The sequence below is a fragment of the Photinus pyralis genome, unplaced genomic scaffold (genome assembly GCF_008802855.1).
Source record: "Photinus pyralis isolate 1611_PpyrPB1 unplaced genomic scaffold, Ppyr1.3 Ppyr1.4_LG3b, whole genome shotgun sequence".
Lineage (NCBI taxonomy): Eukaryota > Metazoa > Arthropoda > Insecta > Coleoptera > Lampyridae > Photinus > Photinus pyralis.
Genome location: NW_022170510.1, coordinates 22,285,508 through 22,304,755, shown reverse-complemented (window position 1 = coordinate 22,304,755; position 19,248 = coordinate 22,285,508). Strand labels below are relative to the sequence as shown.

The 19,248-nt window shown below is 36.0% G+C and overlaps 1 protein-coding gene across 1 annotated transcript; it reads right to left on the bottom strand.

The window, feature by feature from the left end:
• Positions 1-14,532: 14,532 nt before the first annotated feature.
• LOC116166805 (uncharacterized protein K02A2.6-like) lies at positions 14,533-18,963 on the bottom strand. The gene is made up of 2 exons (XM_031481945.1): positions 17,233-18,963; positions 14,533-16,512 (listed from the first exon to the last, which is right to left on the bottom strand). The coding sequence occupies exons 1-2, from the start codon at positions 18,716-18,718 to the stop codon at positions 14,732-14,734; spliced, it is 3,267 nt and encodes a 1,088-aa protein (XP_031337805.1). The 5' UTR covers positions 18,719-18,963; the 3' UTR covers positions 14,533-14,731.
• Between the last annotated feature and the right edge of the window lie 285 nt (positions 18,964-19,248).

The window sequence follows — 19,248 nt, the reverse complement described above, 5'->3', positions numbered from 1 at the left end:
TTGTGTAATTTCGAATAATTTGGATAGGTAAGCTAAGGTTTATATGCGATCGCATAATTGTGAATGAAAACCAAACACTGTTCTGCGTGCTACCTTCTAAAAAATTCAAAAGTTTGATTTTTCGTGAATATTGAACACGTTACCAAGCGAGGTGAAGCTTTTAAACAGCAATTGCATTTTTAAATTTGCCTACATACCGAAAATTAGATTTAGCGAGTGTATTTTTCCGGCTTTGAACTAAAGGTTGATATTCCGCGCCAATGAATCGTATTCCTTCAGATACAAGAATAAAGATTGAAAACGACATAATTTGTTTCGCGTTGAACACACATTTACGCCCCTTTTATTGTTTATCTAATGTGAAACGTACAAGAGCATGTATTCTGAAAATGGCACTTCCGAGTGCGATTTAATGAAACAATTACCAATGTGGGGTTTAGCTGTCGCTTTACCTTAACGTATTTTAGAGTACGCAATTTAATTAATGTGTCCCCAGCTGGTATTGGAGCTTTTAACCTACCTTTATAAGCATAATAAAAACAGAATTCTAATTGCATGCTATTATTCTTCTCCGTGAAAGAAAAACTGCAATAACGTTTCACGTAGAGAAACTTTCCCGCTTTGTGTATTTAACAAGATATTTTTGATTTATAAAGTTCAGAAAAGTTTCATTTAAGCATAAGGACACAATTAAAAACTTGACTAGTGAAATTTACATGATTAAAATGTAACTTTTCAAGTAGACACAAGTTAAATAACACGAAACGTATAAAGGCAAAACGGAAAGGAATAATAATTAAAATCACCTTTTAGAAGTTTCTAACTGAAGGAGTCTTATTGTTCGGGTTTAAATTCAATGCACCCTCCACTTCTTGTGTGGCCTGTGCAAGCCTCAGTTGATAAGGATATGGGATGGGTACACCCAATACCATTTCACTTACTAGCGTTTTACATATAAATGCCAGGAAAATGGCGAGGAAATTTCCGTATTTACTGACCAGTTTTGTAATACATTTTTCCCAAGATCGTCTTTTTTTAGTATAAAATTTTGAAACGTATAAAGCTTTTTATTAATATTAATGGGTCAGTTTTGACATGAGTCGGGTACACTGACAGCAGGAATAGAAGTCAAGCAAAGTGTTACTGCCACTGTCATGAAACCGAAAATTTCCTCACATAAATTAGGTATGAAATGAAGTTTTACGACAAAAGATAAGTACGCTAAAATCGATGTGCGAATCTACCAAAGTTCGCGTAGGAAAGCTGCCTGTTTTGGGTGTCGAAAATGAAAATAGATTGGTGAAGCACATAAAAAATTAGAGTTGCTAGGATTTTCCCCTACGTCGTTTTCTATCAGAGAAATTGAATTTACTTTTGGATTTAGAGTTTGGAATACTGCAAGTCGCATTTTTAAAGCTGTGATGAAGCTTGGAGTTTCCTGTTCGAAAAGAGTGAATTTGAGACTATTTTAAGAATGCAAATTTCAAATATCTTTAAAGCCTTTAGTGTCTACAACTCCCAAATTCGGTATTTTCCAGCCGTAGAAATTGAAAGTTTTATATACCGCGACCTGAATTTTTCCAGTTCCTAGCCGAGGGGTTGATCACGAGGGCAATTCTTGTCTCTCATGTAGGATCGAGAAAATAGCTAGGAAATGGACGAAATTAGGGGAAATATTAGGACATTTTGGGGAAATAATAAGGAGGAAATTCTAAGGATATTAGGGAATTTTTAAGAAATAAAAGGAAATTCCGAAGAAATCCGAGGAAATTCTGATGAAATCTAGAGGACACTTTAAGGAAATAAAAGGTTTCTATAGGGAAGTAACGTTACACATTTCACGTTAATTCGAAGAAATTTTGTGTAAATTTGGGGAAATTTAAGGCAATTCTAGAAATATTGGGGAAATTAAGAGAATGGTAGCAATTTTTAGGCAGCAAGTTTCAGATTTTTTTAAAGCTTTTAGTGTCTTACAGCTCCTAATTTTGGCATTTTTCCGCCGTAATTTATTATCATGAAGTCATTGAAAAAAATTTAAGAACGCTGACTTGTTAGTTAGTATAAGAGTAAGCTTTTCACTTTTTTAACTTGCATTTCACCGAAATAAAGTGACCATAAATTATACAGATCGGTTACGCCTTGTAACGGGTGGAGTAATGGCCGGTCGAAATTTTGCAAATTTTTCGGATATCGATTTGGATTTGTACTAAAATTGGATAAACCTTTCTTCCTTTTGGGGATAAAATTTTTTTCGCTTTGTAACTATTGTAGTATGACATCATGTTGGGTTCATTGTATTAAACTTCCTTGTGCCGCGATTCGCAATAAATGGGATCACAGAAAATTCTCAGTGCAAAACAGGATGCAGATAACGAATAAATATCGGATTTCTTTAGATAAGCTTTTTATCGTTGAGTCACCAGCCAAGCTTGGGAAAGCTGGTTCTGCAAACGCTGAAAAAATTAGTTGATAAGTATTCCCCAGTTAATTGGTTTAGATGGAGGCCATTGTATGAGAAGTACCAGTAATAAAAAAGATCAGCCATTTTGCAACGATTAAGGGGCGTGAATCTGTTAGGAGTTAAGAGGAAAAAATTTTTAAAAAAGATTGGTACTGCATAGCCGGGCCGAAGAGATCGTAAATTTTCAATCGCGTGCATTAAGCACCAAATAAGTGATTCCGTTTAAGTGACGGTCGAAAGATTGGTACTGCATAGCCGGGCCGAAGAGATCGAAAATTTTCAATCGCGTGCATTAAGCACCAAATAAGTGATTCCGTTTAAGTGACGGTCGAAAGATTGGTACTGCATAGCCGGGCCGAAGAGATCGTAAATTTTCAATCGCGTGCATTAAGCACCAAATAAGTGATTCCGTTTAAGTGACGGTCGATATTAGTCCAAGTTTAAGTACAGTTTTGCACCATTAGTTAAAACGTGAATTTTCCATTGTGTAAATTTCACGCCCGAAGAGAAAAAGTAAATCGCGGAATCTTAGTTAAAAATTTGTCAAGCGTATTGTGCTATGAAATCATCCACATAGTGTTGAAATTAAAATTAGACGTGGACATTACGTATCAAATATAAAGCGATAAGTAAATTCGAGCGATAATAGCGGTGTGATATGAACCATTGTTCTTAAAGGAAAATAATACGAGCGCATCTTTGGCATCTATCCGACGGAACAAATTTGAACGTTTCACTCATTTGCCGTTGTGTTAAAATTTACTATTGTGCCTCCTTGGAATATAACCATCAAAGTTTTTTAAGTGTGGATAGCCGTTTTCATCAAAGTAATGTGTTTTAAAAGTTCAATGTAATAGTTTGTTATGAAAAAACTTCTTTAAATCGACCAAAAATCAGGCAAATTAATTCACGAACTTACGCAAATTAAGGTGTTCATATCAATAAAATTTCACTGTGGGATTATACCTACAAAACTACATGTTTTTGGAAAATCTCGTCTACCTTCTACAAGGAAAATAACCTACTCAACAGCGAGCCAAGGATTTTTCAACGGTAATCATCAGCTATATAAAAAAGAAAAAAAAAAAGGAAAACAATCGACGACGTAAAGTTGGCATTCCAAAAGTTGCAGTCTACCCCATCCATCAATCAACTAGCATGTAAAGGGCTTCCCAATCTTCATCGAAGTCCTGGAATTTTAAAGGTTAGTCTATTTTGAATATTTTCATTGTAATAAAAATAAAGTCAATTTGTGTGTATTTATATGTTTTATGATATGTTTTAATCGATTGTTTATTGAATCAATTTCCTTAAAGAAGGTAATTAATTATATTTGAAATAGTGGAATTTGTGTCAAGGAAAATTCAGTATAAAAAAATAATAGTCACCTCTTCAAGGGAAAGAACATATTGTGAGTTGGCCAACAGAACTAATAATATTCAAATTTTTTGATAGCTTAATAAGGTTTTAGTCATAGTTCCCAATTTTTATAATATTGATTGTAAAGATCGCAATTTTCTGGAATGCATTGGATTTTGCATTAAAATAAATGAATGAAATTATGGCCATTGAGTTGATGATTTTTCAATGAGAAGTTAGATGAGAAGTAGAGTAATTAACACCAGTAAAAAGTGAATTAGATACCTGATTTTTCGATGGAAGTAAGACAGTAGAAATTTTGTATGTAAGTATTTGAGCTAGTCGGAAGCGAGGTAAAGATTTTGTGATTTTATTAATAATTAGTGAATTTTGGTGAGATAAGCTATCCAAAAGGGTTGATGAGGTGAGAGAGGAGAGAAGGGAGAAGCGGGTACGTGTACCTGAGGTGGTTGTGTTTATCCGTAAAAAGAAAGCACCGCCACATAATGTCGCCCAAAAGTGGAGCTCGAATTAGCGCCCTGAAAGAATCTCATGTTTAATACGTACGTTTGTTTTGATAGCGGTTTTTGATCCCGGAGGTAACGTGTTATTGTGGTACTAGGTCGCGGAAGATTAGGAATTTGTTTTGTCAGCAGTTAAGACGCGATTTATATAAACACCATACAGGGGCGTATCAAGGAACGGATTTAAAATTTTTATTGCGGTTTTGAAGTAATTTGTGGACATTTTATTATTGATTTAAAGGGTAGTAGTGGAGCGCTACGGTAGAAATAAATATTTCAAAGAGGCGATCAGAATTGCTGGTAACTTTCAAACAATTTGGCGCAAATTATTGTTGTTTATTTGAAAATACAGGTGGATAGGAAGGTAAGTCCCTTGTTCTATGGAACTACGTTCAGGATTCAAGAAAACCACGAGGAAAATACCTAAGAAAATGGAAGCGAAAAACCAAGAGAGCCAAAACGTAGTGGAGGCGCAACCATTCTCACCGGAGAGCCAAGATCTTTTCGGAAGCTACGAGATGCCACAACCCAGCCATGGAGGGGGTGAAACCAGCCACCAGGAAGTACAACCAGGTGCAGCACCAGGTGAATTAAACCGAAGCCTGGAAGAACCCATAACAACTATGCAACCTCAAACCACCAGCGGACCTGGAGAAATACTACGATTAACTAATATGATAGAGATGATTATCCAACAGTTAGGAGAAGGACAACGAAAAATGGGTGAAGGGCAACAGAAAATGGAAATGAAAGTGGATGCAGTACAACAACAAATAGGAGAAGGACAACACAGAATGGAAGCGATACGGCAGGAACTAAGGTCTACACAAGCTCAATGGGAGAAAAAAATTCAAACCGACTACAACCAGCTCAGAGAAGAAACCCAGGTGGGAATCAAAGAAAATAAATTGGAGATTCAAGCTACGAGAGCTGAAATGGAATACAGCCAGAAGAAAGCCTATGAGAAGTGGGATGAGAAGCTGGAAATGCACACGACTAGAACAACAAGCAAGTTTGAAGAACAAGAGGAAATAATTCAAGACATTCAGGCCAAACATGGGAATTTCAAGGAGCGAGTCAAGGATGCAATATTGTGGAAATTGAAGGAAGTATGAAGAAAAACGAAGAGCGAATTGACCATCAGGATGAAGAAATAGGAATCATCAAGGCGAATTTAGAAGCTCGACCAGCCAAGGAAACCAATTCCCATCCAGCAATTATTTACAAGGCGGATCATTTACTTCACCAGAAGCCTAAGAAATTTGACGGCAACATTTGGACTATCCATCCAGTCAGCTTTTTGGAAGGACTGGAAAATTATTTAAGACATTTCGATAAAAAAGATGAAACCAAGTTATCATATGCCAAGGAAATGGTGGAAGGGAATGCCAAAGCATGGCCTGATTTGAATCGTAACAACTGGAAGACTTGGGAGGAATTTAAGGACGCTTTTATCAAGAACTACTGGTCTGAAGAGGTACAAGGCAAAATACGACTTCAAATAGCTACACCCAAACTATATCAAGCGAAATTTGGAAAGTACACCGACCATGTTTGGTTTTGGGTAAATAAGACCAACCACCTGCAACCTCCAATGAGAGAATCCCAGCTTGTCGACGCTTTATCCCGACATTTTCCAAGAGAGGTGGAGCACATCCTCATAGGATCAGCAGTGAACACCGTCAAACAGCTTATCAACACTCTTGAACGAATCCAAACCTCAAATCAAGAAACCAGGCCAAGATATAATGGACCAAATAGAAGTCAAGAGAACACCAGAGAGGAGCCAGAGAGGCAAGAGCAGAGAAGACAAGTAAACTACATACGAGGTGGATACAACAACTTCCACAATTACAGAAGAGGAAGGGGCAATTACGGACCAAATAGAAATTTTGAAGTGAGAAGGAGAGCAGAGGATCCCCAGCCGGAAAACTACCAGAGCAGGGACCAGGAGCTCCACTAGTCCCTCAGACATCACGAAGATCTCTGGAGCAAACAAGTTTATTAACCAGCGTTCACAATTATTTCCAACGATTACGACAAAAACCTACTAACACAACAAATGAAAAACAAATTCAAGATAATAAAATCACATCAATAGGAACAATCAAACATCAAGAAAGAAATTATGAAGAGGAAAAATTAAACAACTTTATTGAAGATTTTAAAAAAATTCAACCAGAAGAAGAGGATGAAGAAAACATTTTGAACAACAATGAACAACAAAATTTGAGCGACGATGAAAAGGAAGAGGAACCGATACTAATGAATCAAATTAAAGAAAATTATCAAAATGATGAAGATTTTTTGAGCGATCAAGAAGAAGAAGCAGAGATTATTGATGATGGACAACCAATTATAATAGGAAAGCTGGAGGGGGTGGAACAACAGTTATTATTGGACACCGGTAGTCAAGTCAGCGTGGTTTCCGAAGAAGTTTTTGAATTTATACAAAGAAAAAATCCAAGATTTATCACATTACCAGTTAGTGGAATCACGATTCAAGGAATTACTGGGAAAATAGTAAAGGTTGTCAACCAAGCCCTACTCACCTTACAGATTCAAGACAGTACATATGAACAGAAATTTTTGGTTGTGAAGAAATTAGAAACAACAGCAATATTAGGCACCGATTGGATGAGAGACAAGAAAGCCAAGATTGATATGGACAGAGATGAAGTTTATTTTCAAGACAATGATGTCGATTACTACATTCGGTTTCAAGGAAGAAGTTTGAAAATTAGAACAGCAAATCTTCAAGTAAATCAGCCTACGGGAAGTAGAGAAGAGAATGAAGCCATCGAAGAATTGATTAGTCAATATGAAGATATTTTTTCAACCAAGCCAGGATTAGTCAAGAATTTTGTCTGTCAACTCAAAATTAAGGAAGCTACCCCATTTTTCAAGAAGAGTTATCCAATACCATTTTCCAAAAGGGAGGCTGTAGACCAAGAAATACGAAGAATGTTAGACAACAATATTATTGAGAGATCATCATCACCTTTCGTCAATCCGATTGTCATAGTGAATAAACCTGTGAAGTATAAACCGGGAGATCTGGTACTTTTAAGAACACATTACCAATCAAGTGCTGTGAACAAAGAAATAAGAAAATTTTTCCTACTTTATGAAGGACCGTTTGAAGTGGTTGAAGAAATAGAAGTTAACGCTTATAGGTTGAAGAAGCCAGGCACAGGTACGAATAGGGGTGTTCATAACGTAGTTAATTTGAAAAGGTATATAAAAATTCCCCCGGAACCTCAGTTAGTGCAGGTAGTCCAAAACATAGATATAGGCTAGAAGTTTTTTAGAGTTTTTAATGGTTTTGTGTGTGGGAACCAAGTTATTTTGCTAGTTTTTTAGGTTTTTATCTAGTTTATCCCTATCAGTTTTGGGAAGAAAGTTTTTGTTTTCATTTTTGTATCAAGGAACCAGTTTTAGGTTCCTTTCTATTTCATTAGGTTTTGTAATCCCCGTGTAGGGACGGGAGTAGCATGCTACATGTAGAATATTCCTACTGCAGAGGACACTGCATGTCGTAAGAGGCGACTAATCAACAGTCCAAGCCCCCCCCCCCCCATTGTTTCCCTTGATTTGGGACATTTTTGTCTACTACCTTTGGCTATAGTGAAGCCTCGTGTTTCTTTCTTTTAAGGAAATATTTTTTAATCCGTACAAAATCTTACAATCCTGAGGAATTGGGATTTCTCCATTTTATAATATTGAATATTTTTATATACTGTCTAATATATCTTGCCCTCCATAAGTGCAGTAGTGATGCACATATTTATATGTAACCCTCCATAAGTGCAATAGTGATGCACGTACATATTTTCTCATTATTTGTCTTATATTTGACCCTCCTTAGCAACAGTGATGCTTTTTTAGGATTCAGGATTTTTCTTATATTTGAGATTTTTGGGATTTAGTTTAGGATTTGTATATACGTTTTTCCACACACAAAAGTAGGTTAGTATTATGGACTACTTGACATGCTAGATTATTATGCGTTGACTTCTATAGGATTTTTGATATGAGTATACCGATTTTTGACATATTTTTTTCGATTGTGATTTTATGGATTTTGTCCTTTTTGAACGGTCAGGAGGCGAGCTTAAGAGCTACTCTCCAGCTATGGAACCGTGTTGTGAGGGAGTTTTTGAGTTTCGTGAAAGGTTTTAGAGTCTTTGAAGGTGATGCCACCAGGAATGGTGAAGGTCCTCCCACATTTTTAGATGTTTGTGGATAGTTTTGTGAAGAGTGGTGCTGGACAGACGATTATTTTAATATTTTACGAGTTAGGATGAGTTGAAGGTTCCCTTCGTAGGTCTTTCAGACCGCCCCGCTTTTCGGGAATCGATGTAACATTTAGGAGGTTGCTACCCCTATTTCAAGACCAACACTTCTTAGTTGGGTGCTTATGTTGTGGCGTCATAAGTACAGTTTTTTTTATGTAGTACCAGAGGTAGGTTCTTTCTACGGTACTACATGCCAATTTTTTCCTTCTTCTATGAGACAATTTCAATTTTTTTGTTGGAACATTTTGATAGTAGGCGTGTATATTTTTAACATTTTGATATTTTGTAAAACATTTTTCTGGTTCTGAGTAGAATCTTGTTTAGAATTTTTGTGTGAAAATTTTTTTTATATCACCCAATTTTTATTTTGTTGTTTTCCAAACTCATCATGCTTCTTCGTTTAAAAAACAGAAGGGGGTACTGTAACGGGTGGAGTAATGGCCGGTCGAAATTTTGCAAATTTTTTTTCGGATATCGATTTGGATTTGTACTAAAATTGGATAAACCTTTCTTCCTTTTGGGGATAAAATTTTTTTCGCTTTGTAACTATTGTAGTATGACATCATGTTGGGTTCATTGTATTAAACTTCCTTGTGCCGCGATTCGCAATAAAGGGGATCACAGAAAATTCTCAGTGCAAAACAGGATGCAGATAACGAATAAATATCGGATTTCTTTAGATAAGTTTTTTTTATCATTGAGTCACCAGCCAAGCTTGGGAAAGCTGGTTCTGCAAACGCTGAAAAAATTAGTTGATAAGTATTCCCCAGTTAATTGGGTTAGATGGAGGCCATTGTATGAGAAGTACCAGTAATAAAAAAGATCAGCCATTTTGCAACGATTAAGGGGCGTGAATATGTTAGGAGAGAGTTAAGAGGAAAAAATTTTAAAAAAGATTGGTACTGTATAGCCGGGCCGAAGAGATTGTTTTTTCAATCGCGTGCATTAAGCACCAAATAAAATTTTAAAAGAGATTGGTACTGCATAGCCGGGCCGAAGAGATCGTAAATTTCCAATCGCGTGCATTAAGCACCAAACAAGTGATTCCGTTTAAGTGACGGTCGATATTAGTCCAAGTTTAAGTACAGTTTTGCACCCTTAGTTAAAACGTGAATTTTCCATTGGGTAAATTTCACGCCCGAAGAGAAAAAGTAAATCGCGGAATCTTAGTTAAAAATTTGTCAAGCGTATTGTGTTATGAAATCATCCACGTAGTGTTGAAATTAAAATTAGACGTGGACATTACGTATCAAATATAAAGCGCTAAGTAAATTCGAGCGATAATAGCTGTGTGATATGAACCCTTGTTCTTAAAGGAAAATAATACGAGCGCATCTTTGGCATCTATCCGACGGAACAAATTTGAACGTTTCACTCATTTGCCGTTGTGGTAAAATTTACTATTGTGCCTCCTTGGAATATAAACATCAAAGTTTTTTTAAGTGTGGATAGCCGTTTTCATCAAAGTAATGTGTTTTAAAAGTTCAATGTAATAGTTTGTTATGAAAAAACTTCTTTAAATCGACCAAAAATCAGGCAAATTAATTCACGAACTTACGCAAAATAAGGTGTTTACATCAATGAAATTTCACTGTGGGATTATACCTACAAAACTACATGTTTTTGGAAAATCTCGTCTACCTTCTACAAGGAAAATAACCTACTCAACAGCGAGCCAAGGATTTTTCAACTGTAATCATCAGCTATATAAAATAGAAAAAAAGAAAAACAATCGACGACGTAAAGTTGGCATTCCAAAAGTTGCAGTCTACCCCATCCATCAATCAACTAGCATGTAAAGGGCTTCCCAATCTTCATCGAAGTCCTGGAATTTTAAAGGTTAGTCTATTTGGAATATTTTCATTGTAATAAAAATAAAGTCAATTTGTGTGTATTTATATGTTTTATGATATGTTTTAATCGATTGTTTATTGAATCAATTTCCTTAAAGAAGGTAATTAATTATATTTGAAATAGTGGAATTTGTGTCAAGGAAAATGTAGTCTAAAAAATAATAGTCACCTCTTCAAGGGAGAGAACATATTGTGAGTTGGCCAACAGAACTAATAATATTCAAATTTTTTGATAACTTAATAAGGTTTTAGTCATAGTTCCCAATTTTTATAATATTGATTGTAAAGATCGCAATTTTCTGGAATGCATTGGATTTTGCATTAAAATAAATGAATGAAATTATGGCCATTGAGTTGATGATTTTTTCAACGAGAAGTTAGATGAGAAGTAGAGTAGGTAATTAACACCAGTAAAAAGTGAATTAGATACCTGATTTTTCGATGGAAGTAAGACAGTAGAAATTTTGTATGTAAGTATTTGAGCTAGTCGGAAGCGAGGTAAAGATTTTGTGATTTTATTAAGAATTAGCGAATTTTGGTGAGATAAGCTATCCCAAAGGGTTGATGAGGTGAGAGAGGAGAGAAGGGAGAAGCGGGTACGTGTACCTGAGGTGGTTGTGTTTATCCGTAAAAAGAAAGCACCGCCACAACAACACCCTGAAAAATGTAATTGTAGAGTGTGTTATCAAAGTAGCCGAGACAGGTTTAGATGTGTGTGCTGTAGTGTGTGACCAAGGTTCAAATAACTTGGCAGCCATAAAAAGTTTATGTCCTTCGGTTGAAGAGCCGTATTTTTTTGTGAACGACAAAAAAATATTTTGTATATTCGATGTACCGCATCTTTTTAAAAACATCAGGAATAACTTCCTTGACCACGATTTGATGTTTAACGGGGAGCGGGTATCTTTTACGGACATAAGAAGGGTTTATGAAATTGACAGCAAAAGTACCACCGCCAGAAGCTTAACAAAAATTACACCACAACATTTGTATCCAGGGCCGTTCCAAAAAATGTCTTGCAAGTTGGCATTGCAAATTTTTAGTAACAATGTGACTGCCGCTATACACACAGTATTGTCAACCAATGAATTAAATACCGAGACTGCAAAATCAACAGCAAACTTTCTACAGTATATGAACAATTTATTTGATGTGTTAAATAGCAAGACATTATATACCAGCAATCCCTATTGCTGCGCAATATCTGAAGAACGACCGTTTGTTAAAGACGTTCTTCTCAAAGGGCAGAAAGACATTAAAAATTTGTATAAACTTACTTCTAAAGGACCTACGCAACCACCATCTTTCCAAGGAATTGTGTGGACAATAAATGCCATTGTGGCCCTCTATAATCAGCAGCGTGACAGAGGATTTCAGTATTTAATCACCTATAGGTTAAATCAAGACGTCATAGAAAATGCGTTTGCGCAGTATAGACAGTGAGGGGGCTACAACGTTAACCCTACAGTGAGAACGTTTCGGACCACATTCCGACTAAGTACCAAGGCGAATTTATTGAAACCGTCTGATGAAAGTAATTGTGAATATGGTAACGAAGAAGTTCTCCCTGAACAATTACCATCAACATCACACAGTGAAGAGTATGAGAAAGACATGATGTCCACACCTAATTCTTCGACCAATAAATCCCCATCTTCAATGGAAGTCGTAGATCAAGGAGGGTCACCCTCGGGGTCACTGGATACAACTTTACCCCCAACTACACTACAAGAGTGCTCCGTTGTGTATTTCTCTGGATATCTTGCCAAAGTGTGTATTGAAAAGTTTAAGTGTGAAATGTGCGTTAACGTTTTAACAACCCCAAACAGTCAACTTTGTGATACAAAAGAACTTCTTATTTTGTATAGGACATATCCATCATCTTATGTTATGTCAAGTTTAACTTCTCCATCCGATAGACTAGTGGAAATTGTGTTCTCTGCTACTAATATTGTTAAAAAAGTGTTTGATAAAAGACCTGAAAGGAAGTGCATATCACAGTATTTATTTAAAACAATCAAGAGTAAAACCGAATGTAATTTAATCGCCAAAACAGAAGGCTGTGAAAGCCATATTGATTTTTTGATAAAAAAATTAATCAAATGTAAATTATTTAAGGAATGCAAGTTTTTAAATTTAGCAGAAATTCAGGGACGCCATAGTAATTTAAAAAAACTGAACATATTAAGAAATGTTTAATAAAATTACAATTTTTTAATTTATTATTTCATTGCTTAGGGCACTGAATTAAAGTTCACCAAAGTACATACCTACGAAAATAATAATTATTTGGCAATTTTGTAAAGTGACCGGATTAAGTAAATAAAATCCTAAACAATAAACCGTGATAATTACAGTATAAAAAGCATGTTCATCTTCATGAAAAACTCACTAAATTTATGTCTAAATTTATTTCATTTCTCATGCTTTCCTTTTTTTGAACACCATAAAAACCCGTCATTTCGCATTTTATTATTTAGTACCCAAAAAATAACACCCTTTATTTATTAAAAAACTACAATATACATGACAACCCATTTCGAACTATGAAATAAGGTGATTTTTACCACTAATCAGTGTTTGAAAAAAAAGTCAATATCTAGGAAATTGCTGTAGTATATACCTATACTACAGCAATTTCTTCTGGGGTACCTGAGGGGTAGTTATGGAGCGTAGAAGATTGAAAGAGAGAATACTATGACCTATATGTATCAGTTGAAAAATACCCTACAAGAAAGATAGGACAGACAGACGGAAAACAGCGCATTGCTTTTGGAATTTTAAAGTGGGGTAAAGTAGGGTGAAACAAATTTTTTTAATTTTTTTTTGTCATTAAATAAAATATTTCTGGCTCTCCTTCTACAACGCTAATTCTGCGTCTGCGTCTACATTCGTGTGCCCATTTGTAATTTTTTATTGTGGGAAATCGGAGAAATTAAGGAAATTAGGTACTTATAAATTAGCATTTTAGTAAAAATCACTCATGCCGTGGAATTATTGAAACAAAAAATTCGTTCATGCAGCGTACGCAAATGATAAATTCTAATTGACATAGGTAATTTTTCCGATTTCCGAAATTGAAAAATATTAAATGAGGACATGAGCAGATGCAGAATTACCAAGCGCGTTTATACTTTTTCCCTTTCCGAGCTGTTTTCGTCATGGAAAAGATGCTTAATTGTATTGAATTTGTTGTAATTAAGGAAATTGGGAGTAGAAAAACAAGGGATCTAAACTAATTCTAGTCTTGTGCGTGAGGTCAGGGAAGCTGGCAATACTTTGGAAGCAGGATCGCCCAAACCTTATCCTGCCTATGCTGCTATCATCCTGCCTCATCCTGCTTCCTATTTCAGCTCAGCAGCACCAACCGTTTTGGAAATATCAATTTTTGAAGTTTCGTTGCTGACTTCCGTCCCAGCAACACTTTGTAAGCAGGATCGTCCAAACCTTATCCTGCTTGTGCTGCTATGTGTACATGTCATCCTGCTTCATATTTCAGATCAGCAGCACCAACCGTTTTGGAGCTATGAATTTTTGAAGTTTTTTTTGTCTGATACATGAAGAATAATAAGTAATGGGAGTTGTACTCAATTTTTGTACCTCTAAACTATCTTGATTCATTTTGAAATCTGAAAGATGATTTATTGTTCATCAAATTTGTATAAGTATACGTACACGCAGATAGGGTTTCGAAGGCAACCTATATTTCTGATACATAAATCAATGTGGAGTATCCGAAAAAAAAACAAAAATCATTCACCGTATGAACACATTTATTGTGCAGACTTTCGTATTGACCCGAAATACCCAATTTGCTCCACATTTTTCAATTAGTGGTTGTACCATCGCAAATTATTCCATTTTTTAAAGCTCCACAATGTATTCTTGTTTAAATGACGTAAACATAAAAACCATGCTATCTGCTAATTCAGTTGTATTTTTGAGGTTTAAAGATTCAAAATTGCACTGCATACGTTAACCTTCAGTGACAATCCCAAGTTAGTGTTGTAACCTGGATCAGTACATTACTTGCTTACTCGCGATATAACATTCCATTTATTAACTACATCACACATTACATGTACAATTAACATTTACAAGTACACATGTCATATTGCATCGGCCGACGACCTTACATTTTTCCCTCTGTCGAGGTTGTCACTCACTTTGCGGCGTTGCCGGGTGTCGCTACTATACAGCATTTCTCCCTTCTAAAAATAAGACAAAACATCTACATTACAAATTTAACTTTGAGGGAGCTTTTATTTCTCGAGCTGATCTACGCAGTGGGACAGGATGTGATAAGGGTAGCGAAGGTTGTACAGTGGGTTTAGGTACAGACGTAGATGGTTGTGCGATCAATGGTTCTGATGGCTTCTCTTGTGCGGTAGGTATTAGGATGTCTGGTAAGTCTTCATAAGGCAACGTAATGTTTTCTGATATGTACGATTTCTTCAAATGATCAGCGTGCATTAGTCTTATATTCCCGTTTAATTTAATTAGATATGTAACTGCACTGACTCGCTGCATAACTACTCCTTCCATCCACACAGGCTTCCTCCCTTGAATAATATAGGCTAACACTTTTTCATTTTCAACAAATTCTCGCAACTTAGTTCTTCTCCTATCTTCATAAATCTTTACTTTCTCTTCCCTCTCTTTCAGTGTACTTGATAATTTTGTTTTTAACATTGTCAATTTTGTTCTCGGCTGTTGCTTTAACATAATGGATGCTGGGCTAATTCCGGTTGATACTGATGGTGTATTCCTATGCTTAAATATGAAATTGTCCAAAATTAATTGAATTGATTTCGTACTGTTGTTCGGGTTTAATAAGGACTTTCGTAACGCTTGTTTGACTGTTTGCACATTTTTTTCAGCTAAGCCATTCGAACACGCATGTAGTGGTGGAGTTAGCAAACAGTTTATTCCATTGGATGAACAAAATTTCTTGTATTCTTCTCCTGAAAATGGAGGACCATTATCTGAAACAATCTCTTCTGGAATTCCAAAATGCAAAAAACTTTGACGCAATTTTTCAATCGTTTTTGAAGAATCCGTTCCATGTTTCATTAAATAGATGTCTAACCATTTACTATGACTATCCACAACAATTAAGAAATGATATTGCTTAAATTGTAAGAAGTCAATGTGTAATCTCTTCCAGGATTTAGATGTTTTCGACCACGGTGTGTACGGTACATCAATGGGTTTGTTTTGATGTAGTTGACACATTTCGCATCGTTTAACATGTTCTTCAATATGTAGGTCCATACTAGGCCACCATACTTCGCTTCTTGCAAGCATTTTCATCCTTGCAATTCCTATATGTTGGCTATGAAGTATTTCCAACACCTTTTCTCGAAGATCAAATGGAATAACAAGACGATTTCCCCATAATAAACATTCATTTTCAATATTTAACTCGTGACGTTTTGAAAAATAATCCTTCAATCCTAAATCTGGTAATTTATCTGGCCATCCTTTTTTGGTATATTCTAAAACACGAGCTATTACCTTATCCTTCTTTGTAGACATGCTAACATCAGTAACTGATAATGGTATCTCGTTAAATTCTGAGAATGATAGCACGTCCTCGTTTAAAATGCTTTCCGAAGGTAATCTACTAAAGAAATCAGCATTTGCATTCTCATTACCTTTTTTGTATTTGATTTCGTAGTCATATGCGGATAATTCTAACGCCCATCTTTGTAATCTTGACGCGGCCAACGTTGGAATACCCGTCTTGACATTTAATATTGTTCTTAGTGGTAGGTGATCGGTAATTAGCGTGAATTTCCGTCCATAAATATACTTATGGAATTTCCTAACAGCAAACATTATCGCCAAGGCTTCTTTTTGGATTTGTGCATAATTTTTCTCGCTATTACTTAAGGTACTAGATGCAAACATTATTGGATGCTCGACGCCATCACTTAGGTGAGACATTACAGCTCCTACTCCATACTGTGAAGCATCCACTGCAATTACTATGGGTTTCTTGACATCATAATGCACTAAAAAGTTACTATTTACAATCATATTTTTACATTTTTCAAACACTCGTTGGTGTTCGTTAGTCCAAACAAAGGGAATATTTTTCCTTTCTAAGTCATACAATAATTTTAGTTCGCTTGAGGCCATAGGTAAAAATTTATTATAATAATTGAGTAATCCCAGAAATGATCTCAGTTGAGTTAAATCCGTAGGTGGTTTTTTCGAACAAATTTCATCAATTTTTGCCTTCATCGGACGTATACCGTTTCCATCGATTACATGACCAAGACACTCAATGCTTTCTTGAAAGAAGTGACATTTACTCAAATTAACCTTGACATTATGTAACTGCAATTTTTCAAGTACTTTCCTGACATTGTCCCTGCATTCATCAATTGTTTGACCCGATATGATGATATCATCAATGTAGCACGCGCATGATGGAATATCTTTTAAAATATTGTCCATTACTGACTGAAAAATAGCTGGTGCAGACGTAATTCCAAACGGTAATCTGGTAAATCGAAATAAACCCAAATGGGTATTTATAGTAAGCAATTCTCTACTTTCCGGACTGACTTGCAGCTGCAGGTATGCATTCGACAAATCTAATGTAGTAAAGTATTTCCCTTTGGATACTGTATTAAAAATATCCTCACATAATGGTAAAGGATAATGCTCCGTTTTTAAATTAGGATTTAAGGTTACTTTAAAGTCGACACAAATTCTTATTTTCTTACTCGATTTCCTCGGGACTACCACAATTGGACTCGCCCATTCAGAATACTTGGTTTTCTCCAAAACTCCAGATTCCAACATCTCCTTCAATTCCATCTCCACAGCTTCCTTAATTGAGTAGGGAATTCGGTAAGGGGCATGGAAAATGGGAACTGCGTTCTCCTTTAGCACTAGCTTTACTCGTACATCCTTTATGAAGGATAACCTGTCAACATCAAACACAGTATTAAAATCTTTCTTAAATCTCTCGACATACAATTCTGACACATTAGGGTTAATATTAGCAATACAATTTTTCCAATCAGGATACAAAATATCCAACCAGGATCTTCCTAACAGTGTATACCTACATTCATTATCAATGATGATTAACGGTAATCTAAATACATTTTTATCTTGACTGCTTAATTTTACATCCACAATTACTTGACCTAATACATTCAATTCTTGTCCTGATACACCCCTAAGCTTCGCCTTATGCTCAGCTAAAGTTAACAAAGGGAAAAGTTTATTAAATTTTTCACTTGACATGACTGTAACTGACGCTCCGGTATCAACTTCCATTAATACTGGCTTATCATTAACTAACATTTCTTTTAACAAAACAGAACTGTTGACTGACTTTACATTATTGCATACAAGTGTACTTATCTTATTTATTTCATCTTCTTCTGTAGACGTCTCTTGCTCCTCTTCGTTGACGCACTTGACACCATTTTTTTTCCAACAGACGACTGACGTATGACCTTGCCTATTGCATGTGAAACATTTCCAATCCCTCGCACGACATCTGGATTCATCATGGAACCTTCCACAATGACGACACTTCCCTCGACCGGACTGCCGGGGCTGACTTGTGCTTGACATACTGGGCTGACCACGACCTTTGGGACGCCACTGACTTGACACACTTCTACGACTGGACTCCGACACATGATCCGTAACTTTCTCTACCAAACCACCTTTTAGCGCTTTTGCCTGGTTCTCTGCCGACTCTATTGCAATCGCCATCTGACACGCCTTTGAAAACGTAAGATCCTTTTCACATAACAACCGCCGCTGCGTTTGTTCACTGCTTATCCCACAGACCAATTTATCTCGTAATGCCTGATCCAAGAACGACCCAAAATTACAACTATTTGCTAGTTTCCTTATGTGCATAATGAACTGCGACACTGACTGTTCTGGATTTTGGGTAGCTTTATAAAATTCAAACCTTTCTGCCGTTTCAGACTTCGTGGGTGCGTAATGCTTAAGTAACGCTTCTTTAATTTCTTTAAACGACTTTTTTGTGGGGTCTTCTGGCGCAATTAAATTTTTCAATGTGCTGTACACCTGGGGGCCAGCTAAGGTGATAAATAACGCGGATTGCTTTGTTGATAATGAGTCATTTATTAAGAAGAATTGTTCCATCCTTTCCATATACGACACAAAATCGCCCTTATTCTTCTCGTCGAACTGTTCAATTGAGCCCACCAAATTCGCCATTTTATAACGTTCCTTCTAATTCTAATCTAACACGAACACGACCTTTGACTTGCACGTTGCACCTTCACCCGCACTTTTTCTTTGAAAGAAAATTATCCGACTCGTCGCCAATTTGTTGTAACCTGGATCAGTACATTACTTACTTACTCGCGATATAACATTCCATTTATTAACTACATCACACATTACATGTACAATTAACATTTACAAGTACACATGTCATATTGCATCGGCCGACGACCTTACATTTTCCCGCTCTGTCGAGGTTGTCACTCACTTTGCGGCGTTGCCGGGTGTCGCTACTATACAGCAATGTGTTTTCGCCTTTAGACACAGGAATAATGAGAAATAGTTTTCACTATAGCCTATAGTGACTATAGGTAGTAAGATCTAATAACTTATAATAATAATAATATTTAATGTCCAACAGAAAAAAATACATTTTCCAATTACAGGACAACAACAGATTAATAGGTATAGAGTACAAAATAATATAAAGAAAATGAAACGAAATTCTAACCTTATACAGT

What these genes read in the sequence shown, in the direction of transcription:
- LOC116166805 (XM_031481945.1), bottom strand. Translation starts at nt 18,718, where the DNA reads ATGGCGAATTTGGTGGGCTCAATTGAACAGTTCGACGAGAAGAATAAG. An exon ending in GGTAGTCCCGAGGAAATCGA is followed by an intron (nt 16,513 to 17,232) that starts GTAAGAAAATAA and finishes GTAACTTTTTAG; the next exon opens with TGCATTATGATGTCAAGAAA.